Source organism: Centruroides sculpturatus, unplaced genomic scaffold (genome assembly GCF_000671375.1).
Source record: "Centruroides sculpturatus isolate CEXI.00-Female unplaced genomic scaffold, Cexi_2.0 scaffold35, whole genome shotgun sequence".
Taxonomy (NCBI): domain Eukaryota; kingdom Metazoa; phylum Arthropoda; class Arachnida; order Scorpiones; family Buthidae; genus Centruroides; species Centruroides sculpturatus.
This window is the reverse complement of record NW_019384311.1, coordinates 1343583-1360447: the sequence shown is the minus strand read 5'-3', so window position 1 is coordinate 1360447 and position 16865 is coordinate 1343583. Positions and strand designations below refer to the sequence as shown.

Here is a 16865-nt window from a genome sequence, read left to right as displayed (position 1 = left end):
ATATTTCATTATTTCACATTAAAATAAATTTTGAATTTTTTACATCTTCATATTTTATAAATTTTATATTTAAAATAAATAAATGTTCATTAATAATTTATATTTCATATATTTTGAAAATAGAATATAGCCTAATGAAATGTTTGAATAATTTCTTTGAAGAAATGAATTTAGAAAATTCAGATAGCAACAATTATAACATGTAACTTATTCACAACCTTTAGAAACTAGTCTAGAAATTCATTTTGTATTTTTAAAACCTTTACTTACATAATTTCTTAGACTTGCAATATAAAATCATAAATTTAAAGTTAAAAATTTTAATTTTTAAATATTATTCTTAAAAGCTATTTGTTTATCATTAGTTATGTATCTTTTGATTATGCAAATTTTAAAAAATATTTTTTAAACATTAAAAGTTTTTGGTAGCAAAAATAATAGAATACCAATCTTAATACTACTATAAATTACTAATTAAGATTGCTGTTTTGTTATATTATTTTTTTATTCATAATTTTGTATTTATAATGTAAGTTATTCATGTTTAAAAGTCGGTTTGAAAGTAGGTGTGAGTTATGTAATATTGCAAGTTATCTTTGTATTTTAACTGGTAATTATGAACTCATCAAACAGTTTTTCTTTGTCTAAATTTACTAAAAGAATTTTTACAAAATATGAAGGTATATATATATATATATTCTGCTGTGATCAAAAAGTATTGGGAATGGTTCATTTAATACACGCATGCAAGAGAGTGCTAACAGCTTCTTTTTCGTTGTTTGGTACAACTTTCATTGACATTTAGCAGCAATCTGTATTGTCATTNAATAATTTTTTAAAATTGCTTGACAAGATCCAAATGATACTGAAACATGTTCAATAATGTCCCTAATTATTAAACACATTGCTCAAGTCAGAGTCAAACAATGATCACTGAGCTCAGTGATCATTGTTTGACTCTGACTTGAGCAATGTGTTTAATAATTAGGGACATTATTGAACATGTTTCAGTATCATTTGGATCTTGTCAAGCAATTTTAAAAAATTATTTGAGCTTGCATTGTATTGCTTCTCAAGTCATCTCAAAAATAATGAATTTTTTCCAAAAATGTGTTCCAGTGGCTGAGGAAATGTTTTCTCAAGGTGAATAGTTTTTAAAGTACATCATTATGAGTAATTAAACAGTGATCTATGCCTTTGACATTGAAACAGTTCAACAATCGAGTGAATGGTGTTCAAAAGGTGAAGCAAGACCAATGTGACCGCATCAAAGTTGGTCAAAAATCAAGGTCATGTTGACTTTTTTTTTTTTCATTTGTCATGGTGTTGCCCCTTGTAATGCATTGTAACAATTACCTACATATCTCCACCCACCCGTATAATTTTTATACAATGTAAATATGCCAGTCAAAGAAGCAAAAATTAACTTCTTTTGGAAGCAGAGATTTAAGTGAGAGTGGAATTTAATTATTTAGATATGTATTTCAAGATACAAAGATTATTTCCAAAATCTGAAGTTTACTTCAAAAATGTTTAGAAGTGATCTTTGATAAGATCAAACTAGCTACTGTAATTAATCCATTGAATTAAGCAATGCACATTTAACAACTTCACTTGCCGTTAAAAGTACAGTGTTTAATTCAATATATCATTAATAGGATGATCATACGGTTTTGAATGGGGTGGTGCTGTTTTTTGCTTTGTCCNCTCATAATGTTCTTGTTGTTTGTGAATTGGGATTACTTTGAAGAGGATGAAATAAAATTTTGATAAATAAATGTAAATCTTGTTTTATTGAACCAGTCCCAATACTTTTTTATCACAGGGGTATACCATAGACTTCTCAGCTAAAGTTTCTTTAATTATAGCTCTCTAACATTAGTATAAGCATTAATTAGACTGCTTTAGCAAAGCTTTATCTCAGCCCTCAATAGGGTACTACTGGTATAGCTAGAGGGATAGGATAAACAACAGGGACAGAGCTGGACTTATCTAGTTGTATTTATTCATTTAAATAGATTTTCAGTTCTATGTAGAGTGTTCTTTGGTCATGAGAAATGGCAAGTGATGATAAGGGTTATAAGTGAGTGGAGAGTAAACATTTTTATTGATACAACAGTACAAAATGCTTCCAGCATTATAGAACATGTTTAAAAGAATATAGAGAGAGAGAGAGAGAGAAAAAAAGCTTCAGCTTTTTTTGTCTCTATATTTTTTTCATCGAAGTTTAAACACAATCTGTATTTGAACTTCTTAAAATTTGATAAATTTCCAATAATTCTTCACTCTCTAGGATATATAACAACTCTAAGAGAACTATTTTAAGTCTTGAAGATGAGTGATTGACTTTTTTAAACCCATGACAATGGCGTAATTAACATTAAAATTTTTTTGAGCTTATTTTAGCATTTACTATTATATTCTTATTACATGTCTAATATAGACATGTAATAAGAATAATGAACTGTCTGGTGAAACAGCAACGTTTCAAAATCATTTTTCAATGAAGGATTTGTCAGTATTGTCGATAATTATGACTCATGACTCAATGATTATGAAGCTAATAGTAGGTTGTAAACTTTTGTGTCTTTTGTAATTATAAATTGAATTTTGAAAATAATTCAGAAACGCCACAAAATATAAAAAGAATAAATGATCACCTTGTACTGTAGAAAAATTTACTTTTTAACTCTTTGTTTCTAAGAAATATTATTTTGTTTATTTTTAATTTTAAAATAATGCTTTTGCTTAAATCACATTTATTTTTGGAACATTGCCAGTTTCCATTGTAACTGTCTTCATTTTCAAAAGCCTTCCTGAATTTGAATGTGCTTAAAATGTCTTCCTATATACTGTATTTATTTAGTATACTATACACTATATACTATTTTTTTATTTGTATTTATATAGAAAAATCACAAATGTTTTTATTTGTGTTTTTTTCTATGAATTTTGAAGACTAAAATAATTATATACATTTATCCCCTAATCTGGTGGATGAATGTAGTAAGGCATTCTACTTTGCCTAATTTCAAGCTTGACTCTATAGATTTTAATGCCTGAAATTAAAATTTGACAAATGGATTTTAATGAAGATTGGTGTTTTGGGTTACTTTAAAGCCACGAAAAAGTGGTATTGAATGTACAATGAATTAATTAACTAATTATATATTAGCTCTGGTTTATTTAATTGTGCAATGTCTTGCCTTGTTTATGCAAAGCAAGACATTGCTTTGCATAGTGTACTTTCTGTCACTTTGCTACCAGAATTGAAAGTAAAGATGGTATCATTATAATTTTTCTTTATTTGCTTCATTTACAAACTCTGCAACATAGAAATTTGTTTTATATTGTAATTTGACAAAAATCTTTATTATAAATATCTGCTGTTACAGAGAATCATAGATGTGTCCATTACAAGATAATACACATAGGCTAAGTAAAGTTTTGCTTCCAGCATTGAAAAGAAAAGTTATTTTTCACAGGCTGGAATAGTCACAAATGCATACTGTGGCTCACAGATAGTCCCCACATTGTCTACAAAGTGATATCCCATCACATCTCAGAACCCACCTGTTTTTACAATACACATAGTTTTATCATATATATTACATTTGTACACAATATAAATATTATTAAATAACTTCTGAATTAGAAGATAGAGTAAAAATAAATTTCTGCTTCATGTTTTCTAAAAAGTAATTAGATGGATGACCACTTTCAGCATCCTGTTGTATGGCCTGATCATTACAAGTCTTTAGACTGATGGCTATATGGTCAAGATGACAGCCATATCCTCTGGAGAACTAGGGTTGTAATTCAGATTAGCACTCCAGGAATTTTTCAAAAGTGATTTGTCATCACTATGTCAGATCCTATTTCTCATCACTGGCCACTTCCATTGTGGACCTGGCCAAATACTTGATAGGTATAATGAAAAGACCGTCTTAAGACTAGAACTCGCTAAACTTAGTAGTAAAATTAAAATTTTCTATTAATTTATTGTATAAAATTTATAATCATATAAACTTCTATCATTAGTTAGGTGTAACTTGAAATGTATGCATATATAAGAATTATAGAGCTAGAAGAGTTAACAATAAATGTTAACTGATAATTAAGTAGATTGATAACATTAGTTAATGTAAAAGAAAAGTTTAAGATCATAAGATACTTTATATGTAACNTGGAAGTAAACGTTAAAGCTGCGCAACTAAACTTTTGCAACTATTTAATATACGTATAAGTAAAAATGGGAAATCTCTACCGTCACTTATACACGTGATCGGTAAACCTGTTCTATTCGGTGTTCTAGCTATTCGTAAATATGTCTTTCCTCGTCTGATCGGCCTTGGAAATGTATTTGTTATCTCTTTATTTCTTCCTACATACAACTTTGTTAGTACAGAAGAAATAAATGCAAATATGCTACTTACACCACAGTATTTACATCTTTTATTCCAAAGTAATTCTAAGAAACTATTAATGCTTGGAATTTTAAAAATAATTAGGAAAAATAGTAATTGAAATTTTGAAAATTTAAATGTTTTTGCAAAAGATATGTAAAATCTTTACAAGTTGTGGGTATTTTAGTTTTAGCATCGACTTTGGATCGAATAATCGAACCAAGAATTAACAAATTAGTTGAGGATATTCAGCAGCAGAAATCTCACTAAATTATTTTTGAATATATTTTGTTTTTTTCTATGAATTTTTAAGTGTTTCTAATTTTATTTTTTGTTAAAAATTAATGCATTTTTATGTTGAATTGTGAAGTTTGAATGTTATTTAAACAGAAAAATCACAAATGTTTTTATTTGTGTTTTTTTCTATGAATTTTGAAGACTAAAATAATTATATACATTTATCCCCTAATCTGGTGGATGAATGTAGTAAGGCATTCTACTTTGCCTAATTTCAAGCTTGACTCTATAGATTTTAATGCCTGAAATTAAAATTTGACAAATGGATTTTAATGAAGATTGGTGTTTTGGGTTACTTTAAAGCCACGAAAAAGTGGTATTGAATGTACAATGAATTAATTAACTAATTATATATTAGCTCTGGTTTATTTAATTGTGCAATGTCTTGCCTTGTTTATGCAAAGCAAGACATTGCTTTGCATAGTGTACTTTCTGTCACTTTGCTACCAGTGTGTACTTTCTGTCACTTTGCTACCAGTGTGTACTTTCTGCTACCAGCAAAGTGTACTTTCTGTCACTTTGCTACCAGAATTGAAAGTAAAGATGGTATCATTACAATTTTTCTTTATTTGCTTCATTTACAAACTCTGCAACATAGAAATTTGTTTTATATTGTAATTTGACAAAAATCTTTATTATAAATATCTGCTGTTACAGAGAATCATAGATGTGTCCATTACAAGATAATACACATAGGCTAAGTAAAGTTTTGCTTCCAGCATTGAAAAGAAAAGTTATTTTTCACAGGCTGGAATAGTCACAAATGCATACTGTGGCTCACAGATAGTCCCCACATTGTCTACAAAGTGATATCCCATCACATCTCAGAACCCACCTGTTTTTACAATACACGTAGTTTTATCATATATATTACATTTGTACACAATATAAATATTATTAAATAACTTCTGAATTAGAAGATAGAGTAAAAATAAATTTCTGCTTCATGTTTTCTAAAAAGTAATTAGATGGATGACCACTTTCAGCATCCTGTTGTATGGCCTGATCATTACAAGTCTTTAGACTGATGGCTATATGGTCAAGATGACAGCCATATCCTCTGGAGAACTAGGGTTGTAATTCAGATTAGCACTCCAGGAATTTTTCAAAAGTGATTTGTCATCACTATGTCAGATCCTATTTCTCATCACTGGCCACTTCCATTGTGGACCTGGCCAAATACTTGATAGGTATAATGAAAAGACCGTCTTAAGACTAGAACTCGCTAAACTTAGTAGTAAAATTAAAATTTTCTATTAATTTATTGTATAAAATTTATAATCATATAAACTTCTATCATTAGTTAGGTGTAACTTGAAATGTATGCATATATAAGAATTATAGAGCTAGAAGAGTTAACAATAAATGTTAACTGATAATTAAGTAGATTGATAACATTAGTTAATGTAAAAGAAAAGTTTAAGATCATAAGATACTTTATATGTAACATGATGTCCCAGTTTAGCTGGGACAGCATGTCTGTTGTCTCATATCCTAGATAAAATCTGCCTAGGAAATCAAAATTCTTGGTTTTCATGAATGAGATTTTAACTATTTTAATTAATGTTATAATGTAGATATAACATTTTTGAACTAAATTTTATTTAAAAATTTGAAAAAATGTTTGATTTGAACAATAAACTGATTTTGAATAAATATTCTTTGAATTTTAATAATGAAAAAGTTTTATTTATTTGTCGAAACCGTGTCTTCTTCTTCTTGTTTCTTCTAATTCTATGTCACGACTTGGTGCATTTATTGACACTTGGCAAATAAAGTAAAAGTGGATGATGAAATTATTTGCCAAGTGTCGATAAATGCACCAAGTCATGACATAGAATTAGAAGAAATGAAAAAGTTATTACTAAGAACAGTGATGTAACAACAATAGCTGATAATATTTTCTGTAGTAGAACAAATTAGTCTTGGATAACTACATGTAGTTAATATAACCATATAAACACAAGCAAGAAAAACTTCTAATGATCTGACTTTTCATTTTCAAAAGTTGGTCACCCTATTTACATGTTTATTTTTAAACAAATGAAAATAGATACAGTACCATTTAGAAAATTATAAATCGTGAAAAAAGTTCAAGGAAATCATAAATTAATGATTTATTTGGACTTTTCATGAATTTTAATCATGTTATTATTAAAACTTGTTGGTATGCAAAATTGAATAAATTATTCCTTCTATTAAAAGTTTTCAATAAGATCATCATTCTGATTTGATACTGTACTGAGAACCTGTAATGAAAGAAATACTTTTTCCAACTATAATTAATTTATAATCAAAGGTAGAACATACTCATTAATTTTATTGAGTATGAACAATTTACCTTAATTAATTATTTGATTAATTAAAATAAATTGTTAAAAGTCAGAAACTAAATGAAAAGCTAAAATATTTGTTAAAAATAACTATAATTAAAAATATGTCTTTAGTCTAATTTAAAACTTTTAATCTGAAGATATAGTTACCTTGCTATTTTTTGTGCAGAAATATAATGTTGTTAAATCAAAACTTATATTTATTATTAATTTGAAAGTACTGGTTTTATTTGAATAATAACTGTCCTCAAATAGTAACTGCATTTCATTCTTAAAGCTTAAAATAATAATCTCTCTTGAATTCAGCAAAATTTAAAGATTTCTGAGAACTTAGGGAAACAATGTAAAACTAATAAATTCTGTAAACTATGGTTGCTAGATAATGCATTTTATTTATTTATTTATCAAACAAATGTTAATAGAAAATGAAATATGTAAAAACTATAACATACAGTAGGTGTAGTTTTAAATTATTTTCTTATTGATGGTATATAGAAAGTAACTCTCATAATAAACCAAATTTAATATTTATTAAAGAATTTTAGAATAGTCTGGAAGAAAAGAATCAGCCCAATGTGGGATTTGAACCCACAATTCCTGCTTTCCATGCAGTTGTGTTGCCAGTTATACTGCCCAGACCTCTGAGTGATTCTTTGCTTCCAGGTGTATTTAATTCTTGATATAACCATCTATGGATACTCACGGCACCAGCTGGGCACAATTCCTATGCCAATGGCCATTAAAATTATCCACTATGGCACTCAGCAGGCTATCTTGGCATGGTGTGTATGTATATATATATAAACATCACTAAGCCCAATGTATTAATAATAAACTAAACAATTGCTATAATTAATTTTGCTATTTTTGTACTATTAATAATTAGATATTAAATCATTTGGTATTAGAGGATAGTTATATCAAGAATTAAATATGTCTGGAAGCAAAGAATTGATTGGAGGTCTGGGTGGTGTAACTAGCAATGCAACTACATGGTAAGCAGGAGTTGCAGTTCAAATCTTGCTCCAGGCCAATTCTTTTCTTCCAGACTATTCTAAAATTATTTAATAAATATTAAATTATTATAATTATTAATTTTGATAAGAGATGGCACCCAATGTCTACCTCTAATACCAAATTACTTAATATCTAATTAATAATAGTATTGAAAAATAGCCTGATTAATTACAGCAATCATTTAGTTTATTATTAACCACTTTCAAACAATAATCAGCCTTAAATAGTAACTGCAGAGAAATTATGCAGTTTAAAATAGTTATGGTTCAAATCCAAATAAAACTGGTAAGATTTTCCAAAAACTATATTAAAAAGTGAAGTTATGAGTTCAAAAGTTGGAGTGAAATTTAAAATAGCTATCCTGAAGCCAGCCAGAAACAGAACAAAAAAACTCTTGGTTCTAATGTGGAATCTAAGTTAAGCTACATTATCAAATTATGTAATTATATTTACACACACTGACTCATTATCAGCTTTTACTTTTAAAATCATCTCATATTACTTATAAGAATAATCTTTGTTAGATTCTTTTACAAGTAATTTCATTCTATAATTAGTTATATAAGTCTGTAAAATTAATTCTGAAGAAGAAAAAGTATTTTCTTTAAGAAATTAATGTATTAATATCTAAATTAATATAAATATTAATTTTATTTAAACAGATGTTTCTTTTTTTTCATTACAGTGAAAAATGGAATTTATATCTTCATTTGATACAAGTATATTAAATAGACCATCTGGTTGGTATGAAATAAAAACATTAACTAAAGGACCATATCCAAGAGGAGGTCATACTGGAATTTATGTTACACAATTATCAGAAACTGCATCCAAAGAAATGGATGACAAAAAAGGCAAAATTTTCTTAATAGGTGGTGCCGATCCCGATCGAGCTTTTGATCAGAGTTTCGTTCTAGATTTAAATAATATGACGTGGGCTGGTCACTCATCAGGCTCTTTCTGTGGCCGTTATGAACATAGCTGTTATATTCCAACGAGTTATCCCGATAAAATATACATATTTGGTGGAGCAGATTTAACAGGAAATAGAAATGACATTCAAGTTTTAGATACTAATACCATGGTTTGGACAACAGTAGAGGTAAATAATATTCATACAAATTATGTATTTTATGAATAAGATAATTCATAAAACTTTTCAGGTTTAACTGAAAAAATTTGTCACTAATGAAAATATCAGTTATTTTTCAGGTAGATGGCTGTCAACCTTCCCCACGAACTCAACATCATTCAGCAGCTTTTGGAGATTATCTAGTTGTATTCGGTGGAGGTGATTGTGGAGCTAATCCTGTATCAGACTGGTATGATATAAACTATTTATATACTTATTGTCTTTAATTAAAATGTAGATATTTATTGGATGAAATTTGAATTAAAAACATGCAACACACTAAATAAAACAGGCAAAATATTTTAAAAATTTGTATTTATTATTTAATATAAGTAGTGATATTAAGGACTCGTACAACATGAATTTCATAAAACACGGAACGTATCTACCGTGTTATAGGGGAGTCTACTGTATAATGTTCTATCTAAAAGCTATCTATTTAATTTCAGTTTGTTAAAAATATATTAACAATTATTAAGACATTATTTATTTGGTGGACATTATTTTATTGTTTAAAATTGATAAATTGAATCTACAATTAATGATTAATTTAATGGTTAATTTAGTTTTGATATTTGATTATATGCACTTAACAAACATTTATGTTCTATTTTTGCTAGAATGATGTATTATTTTATGTTTGACTAATTATATTTATGACATATTTTAACAAAATAAAATTTTTCTTATAGTGATGTTCATATTTTCAATGCTACAACACAATCATGGTCCATATTAACAGCAACAGGGAATGCGCCATCTGTTCGACATGGGCATGCAATGGTTTCATTAGGAAACTTAATTTATGTTCATGGTGGTATGTCGGGCCCCACATTCTATGACGATTTCTATACTCTTGATATGGAAAATTGTATGTGGAAAAAACTTTCTCCGAAAGGTAGAAATCCAACTCCTAGAGCAGCACACAGTATTGTGGCTATTAACAAACAGTTATTTTTATTTGGTGGCCTTTCAAATAGAGGAGCACTTAATGATCTTCATAGATTTGACACAGGTTAGTATTTTTAAATTGCAAAAAGAAATAATCTTTTAAATTAGTGGTGCACAAACCATGGGTTTCAACCCTCAGAGGGGTCACAAGAAAATTTTTTGGGGTTGCCAAATTTCAAAAAATTTATTTGACAATAAAAAATATAAGGTTTTTCTTCAACAAGTATCAGGTACCAGTAAAATAGTGAAATGAAATTTTATTATTTATAAAAATAGAACTATATTTTTTTATGAAAACAATTGTGGATGACTTATGGCTTGCTATTTCCAATACAGATCCAAAAGCAATCATGAGCTCTTTGCAAGCGCATACCTCACATTGAATTCTTATGATGTAAAGTTTTTTAAAAAGTATTTTCATTAAATAAATATTTATACCCATATATGTAAATAAAACCATTGTTTCATAAAGTGTATTCAGACCTCTAATAAGGCAGAAACATAAGTGCAAATCCCAGAAAGAATTTCACTTTAACTTAGTAGATGTTTTTTTAATTGTCAACAGTTTATACAACAAAATTTTACACAAAATGGGAGGGGGTTGGAAATGAAAATAGTCAAGCATCATATTGGTGGGGATAGCTAAGTCGAATCACATGAGGAGTACAAATATATTTCAGTCGTATCTGTGGTTTGTTTTATCATGAGATGGTTATAACCATCTCATGATAAAACAAACTGTATTTCTTAAATTCTAAGATAATCAAATAACAAAGCACTTACTGGAAACAGAATAAATTAAAAAACTACACCTTAATCCAGCAAAAATTTAATAACCTCCTTGCTTTTGTGCTTTAAGGGATTTTTTATTTACCAATATAGAAAATGTGCCACGTTATCATGCTCATATCCTAGAGCCTGCACATTTGATTTGTTAAACATCTTTCTTTGAGTTTGAGGGAAATGTGTTCTTACAAGGAATGCATAGCACCTATGGGTAGTCCTACGTTGGCAATCCTTTGCAAATTAGTATTACGACAACGCGAAAACACCGTCCTACCCAAATTTCAACAACATATCGTTTTGTACGCTAGATATGTGGATGACATTTTCATACTTTGGCAAAGGGAACCTAACCTGCAGCATTTTTTAAGCACAATCAATGATAACCCTTACAGCTTATCACTACAAGTTGACCAAAAGAGCAATACTTATGTTAACTTCCTGGACATTTCCATCACCTGCAAGCAAGGAGAGATCTGGACTGACATATACCGGAAACCCTGCTTTCAGCCCATTTATATCCCACATCAATCCGTTGATCCTAAGCATATCAAGTTGGCATCTTTCAGAGCATGGATTAAATGGGCTTATACACATTACACAAGCATTTATGACACGTTAACAGAACTGGATTAAATTCTTAAGATAGCCGAGCAACAAGGATACTGGAGAGAGGAAGTAGAGAGGCTTATTACATCCGTCCAAACCACAGGACAGCATTCTCCTAGGCAAATAGAGCAAAAAGAATAGTGCTAAATTATATACCATTTTTAAACAAAATACATAGAAGTACTACCAAAGCTAATAATTTTCAAATTGTATACCGATGTAAACCCACTGTTTTCAAAAGTTTAAAAAACGATAAAAAGAGAGGATCGGAATTCAATGACGGTAATTTATTCGGTGCCTTTACATGACCAACATTTCGATTCCAAGCTTGTTTATGTGGGTGCAACGATGCACAGTTTAAAACAATGGCTCAAGGAACACGAGTATACAATCAATAGGAACCTTGACAGCCCTATGCTAGCCACATATGCAAGACAACAAGATGTTAATGTCCAGTGGGATCAGGCAGCTATTATCAAAACATCGATGAATAAGCACACATTGTCTACTGCTTGGAGATCATTTTACAGTAATTAATGATGCTAACGAATTATGCTAGTTTCGATGTTATATTTTATATTATTTATTCTTTTTCACTATATTTTGGCCTTATTTATTTATCTATCTATATTTCAGCTGCAAGGACATCATCTGTTAATTTTTAATTTTTATATTTATTCTATCTATTTAATTTCAGTTTGTTAAAAATATATTNTTTTAATTTTTATATTTATTCCAAAATCATTTTATGTTCTATTCTTAATGTTATATTTTTTTCTGTAACTGATGAAGATTGTTAAAAACGATTGAAAACATTTTTATTATATTAAATTTTTGCTGGATCAAGGTGTAGTTTTTTAATTCTAAAATAATTCTAAAAAATATTGTATTTCTTAAATTCTAAGATGTACCATGGGTTTGAAATTAGCTTTTAAAATTTTTTATAGAGAAAAAAGTTTTAAATAATAAATTTTATTAATTTTGTTAAATAACAAGTCAGAAAAACAATACAAATGCTTTGAAATGTTTAATATTCATTATAGCAGCTCTATTTTTTAAACTCATTTTCTGTATGCAATAGCTATTTGTTTTAATGCTTCTGAAATATGCAATAGCTATTTGTTTTAATGCTTCTGAAATATGCAATAGCTATTTGTTTTAATGCTTCTGAAAAAAAAATGTTATTATAAAGAAAAGAAATAGTATGAGTTTAATGTTTATGAGTGTGATATTTATATTTTTATTGTTAAATGCATTTTCTATTATCCTACATCTATGTAATGCTGGTATTACAAATTTAAATGCATATATTTACTTATATTGATTTTAAATTCTGTTATTTGTTTGTGTACAGAATTAATTTTACAAATAGGTAATTATTATTTTAAAAATATTTATTTATTTGTAGTTGAAGAAATCTGGGTGAAAATTAGTGTTCCTGGAAAATTACCATCAGCAAGATTAGATTTTGCAATTTGTGCAATCAACATAGAATTAATCAGAAATGATGAGAAGGGATCAACAGGTTTTTTCATTTTTTTTATTCTCAATTAGATGTATTCAACTAAAATTGTATTGAAAATTACTTTTTTTTTTATATTTTTAAGTTATTTGAATATTTTATATACAAGTGGAACATCATTTTTACATTTATGCATTGTTTCATGTTGATACCGAAACATTCTTATTTCTTTCAATAGTAAAATTTTTATTTATACATCTAAATTCACTGTGGAGTTTGATTTATATATGTTGTTTTCTTTCTGAAACAGATAAGATATTGGAACATTCTTTTAGAAAACATGTTCAAATTTCTACAATACACTCTTTGTTCTATTGTTTTATCTCTCTCTTTACATTCCCAGAACTAAACGACATAAAATTGTGTTCACTTGTAGAGGAGGATTAGCAAAATATTAATTACCAGTATGAAATGATAGTATTATATAGGGGAAATCTATATGTTTGTAGTATCTTGTAACAGTAAAATATTTCATAAATAAAAAATATTTATTTAAGAAAGCAAGTTTGTTTCCAAAACTATTTTAACATATAATTCTAAACAATTCTAATATAGAACTTCAGTTCTTAATGAGCATTTTAAAATAAGAATAAAAAAGTTTAATAGTGAGCAGCATATTGTCCATTATCAGTGGCATTTGAATCTTGAATAGGCAAAAATCACTTGTGAATTTATTGCCACTCTTCAGGTATTATGTATTTGATTACTGATCATTACAATTTCAAAGAAAGATATGCAATAAAAATGCATTACTGTTTTATTTTATATTTTTATTATAAAAAATAAAGATCAACATTAAAACATTAATGAATGTTTTAGTGTGGTATACAAAGCTGTTATACTATGAGTTTGTCATAAAAAAAACAATTAGTTCTACCATCTCATGATTTATCATGAATTTTGATTATGCCTTTTTGGTCTAATTCCTTAAAATATATAAATTATGCTCCACTGTACAAAACATAATGAATGAAGTTAGTTGAAGACAAAATTTATTTATCATTTAATTTAACTTTTCTTTCATTGCAGAAATTCTGTATTCTACATATTACATAATTTTACATTGTCATATTCTAATTTAAATCTACAGTTCTGATAAGTTTGCAAGCAAATTATTTTTTATTGTTGTTAATTAATCTCAGTTGCTAAAGAATGAAAAAAGAAAATAATAAATGAATAAAAGTAGTCAATTATATTTAAGTAATTTTTTTTTGTACAAGGAAAATATAAAACTACTACTCAAGCAAATTTAACATAAGGAAAATATAAAATACAGTAGAGCGTTGTTTATCCGAAATGTCAGTTAACCGAAAGCATTCCAGTCAGCAAATTTAAATTTTTGCTAGTGCTGTGGCACTGCAATCTTTGGCTATATCTTGGACTACTCAAATACTTTTTTTGGTTGGTGTGTGTTTTAGCTGGCAGCACTGGCATTTTTGTGTGGTGTTTTTCTGAGGACTGTGTCCTGCTGAATCAAACATTTTTGATACCAGATCAACTTCTAAAGTGTATATTTTTTGGTTTTTATATTTTTCAATATATTTATTTTGTTTGTAAAAAATAAAGAAATAATTTTTAACAATACAATAGCCACGATTATTATTTTAAAAAGTTTACGTTAGGCTTAACATCAACAAAAATTCAATGCGAAGTGACATGCAATGGAGAAAAATTTCAACATGGGATAGGTTAATATATTTTTTCATACATAATTGATTATCCAAAAATTAAATTATCCAAACAACCCCAATCCCCAATTGATTCGGATAAACAATGCTCTACTGTATCATCAAATTTTTCCTTATACCTGTATGAACAAACTCGAATTACTGTTTTTATTTCTAAATAATTTTCAGTATCAATCAATTGAAATTTCTGATTAAAAGAAAAAAGAATAACGATACGAGGCAAAAACAAAAATAATAAGTATACATTAAACCTCACTAATTCAAACTAATTGGGGAAAGTTTAGTCTGAATTACTGAAAGTTTAGCTTAGTTAGGCTTTTACTCAAATGTGTATTGTATGGTCTGAAAAGTATACTTTAAATAAAATTAAATTTTATTGTGCATTTTAATTGAACATAGAATGCTTTGATAAACTTTTACAATGCAAAGAAAGCAGTAACATTGTTCTTGTCATTGCAATCATATGGACTTAATAATGAAGCTAATTTTTGTTTACAATTCCTTTTGTAACTGTTCCTTAATCATATCTTAATGCAATTGTCTAAGAGTAATGTAATAATTGTTAAAGTCTGGATTACAATGGACAAATTCAATATTTTAATATATACACAATGCAAGGTAGTAGTCTAAATTATGAATTCCAAATTAGCAAGGTTTACTACACACTATAAAAAATATATTATTATTTACTACTGCATATAATGATATATATATATTTTATAAAGAGAAATTAAAATTTGTAAGTCAAATTTTCATTCAAATAATTCAGTTGATCAAACTGTTTTAACTTTTCATTGATTATCACAATATTGTCATAATTTTTAATATCTCTAATTTAGATAAGTATTTAATAAATGTTTTTAAATACAGCTTCATTAATTCATGTAGGCTCAAATATTTTAAAAAAGTAAAATTATTATTTAAAAATTATTAATTTTGATTTAAATTGATTAATAATTTTATATTTGTGCTAAAATTAAAAACAATTGTTCTATTATTAGATGGCCAATCTCATCCTGTTAGAAAAGCATCTCCATCATGGTTATCTAATACAAGTGAGTGTATATGTTTTTAATTAAATCTAAATTAATGTTAGATGTAATAAAAATAATTAATTATATTGTAAGAATATTTATCATCATCACATAATTCTTAAATGTGTTATGCTGGTGATTATTTTAGTTAAGATTACTAAAATGTATAAAGTATTTAATATTAAAAAGTTAATAATTTTGTATAACTATATTATTAATAGAATCAAATTAAAAAGTTTTTTCTATGGTTTTGCAATTATATAACATTACAATTAACAAAACTATGGAATTTTTGGAAAAATTATAAAATATTTATTATATAAAATAAAATTTGTCTTACTTTTAAAAGTAAGTAGTAAGTAGATTTAATAAATGTTATAAATAAAATATTCTTTAAATACTAACTGATGAGTGCTACAGGACAATCCAAAAAGTTACTGTGCAGTGTAATGACATTAAAGTACAGTCAACCATTACCAAATAGACAACTTATAGGCTTTGTATACAATACTGTATGTATAACTTTAATGTTATTACGAATTTCTCATTGCACAGTAACATTTTGGACATTCTATGTAACTTGTCAGAGAATTTTGAAAGCATAAAACTTTTAGAATAATTTCTAATTGCTATAAATTTGGTTTGAATATTTTATAAATATATTATTGATTCTATTTGTAATATAAATAAGACTTCTGTTTTAAATCACAACTATTTTACTTAGCCAAATGTTACCAGATTTCTAAATTTATCATTGTTTTTATTTAAGTAATACTAATGTTGTGTTAGTCTGTTTGGAATGATTTTAATACTTTGATTCAAATTTGAAGAAGTTTCATCATACATAAAAGTACAGTCGACCCCCCTATAACGTGCATTCCTATAACGACAATTCCTATAATGTAGCGAAAAAATTGTAGCAACTTTCGTATAAAGTACCTCCTATAACGTCGTTTCGCGACAAGATTGATAGAATCTGGACCAATAGTGGATGAGCAGCCGAACTACTTTCCTCCGACCCTGCGCCACGCTACGGAGCGGCTAAATTGAGTTTGCTATCGTCTGTTTAGTATTATATATAAATTATATATAA

General features: G+C 27.4%; 1 protein-coding gene across 4 annotated transcripts in view; it reads left to right on the top strand.

Moving 5' to 3' along the window:
- Positions 1–16865, top strand: part of LOC111621816 (rab9 effector protein with kelch motifs-like) — a 29942-nt gene that overhangs the window by 5958 nt on the left and 7119 nt on the right. For 3 of the 4 annotated variants that reach the window (XM_023364086.1, XM_023364069.1, XM_023364077.1), the window contains exons 2-6: positions 8739–9155; positions 9266–9375; positions 9878–10200; positions 12937–13053; positions 15740–15793. In XM_023364086.1, the coding sequence (XP_023219854.1) occupies positions 8745–9155; positions 9266–9375; positions 9878–10200; positions 12937–13053; positions 15740–15793 (1015 nt within the window). In that variant the 5' untranslated portion in view covers positions 8739–8744. The remainder of the gene's footprint in view (positions 1–8738; positions 9156–9265; positions 9376–9877; positions 10201–12936; positions 13054–15739; positions 15794–16865) is intronic. The other variant, XM_023364095.1, reaches the window with a different exon arrangement.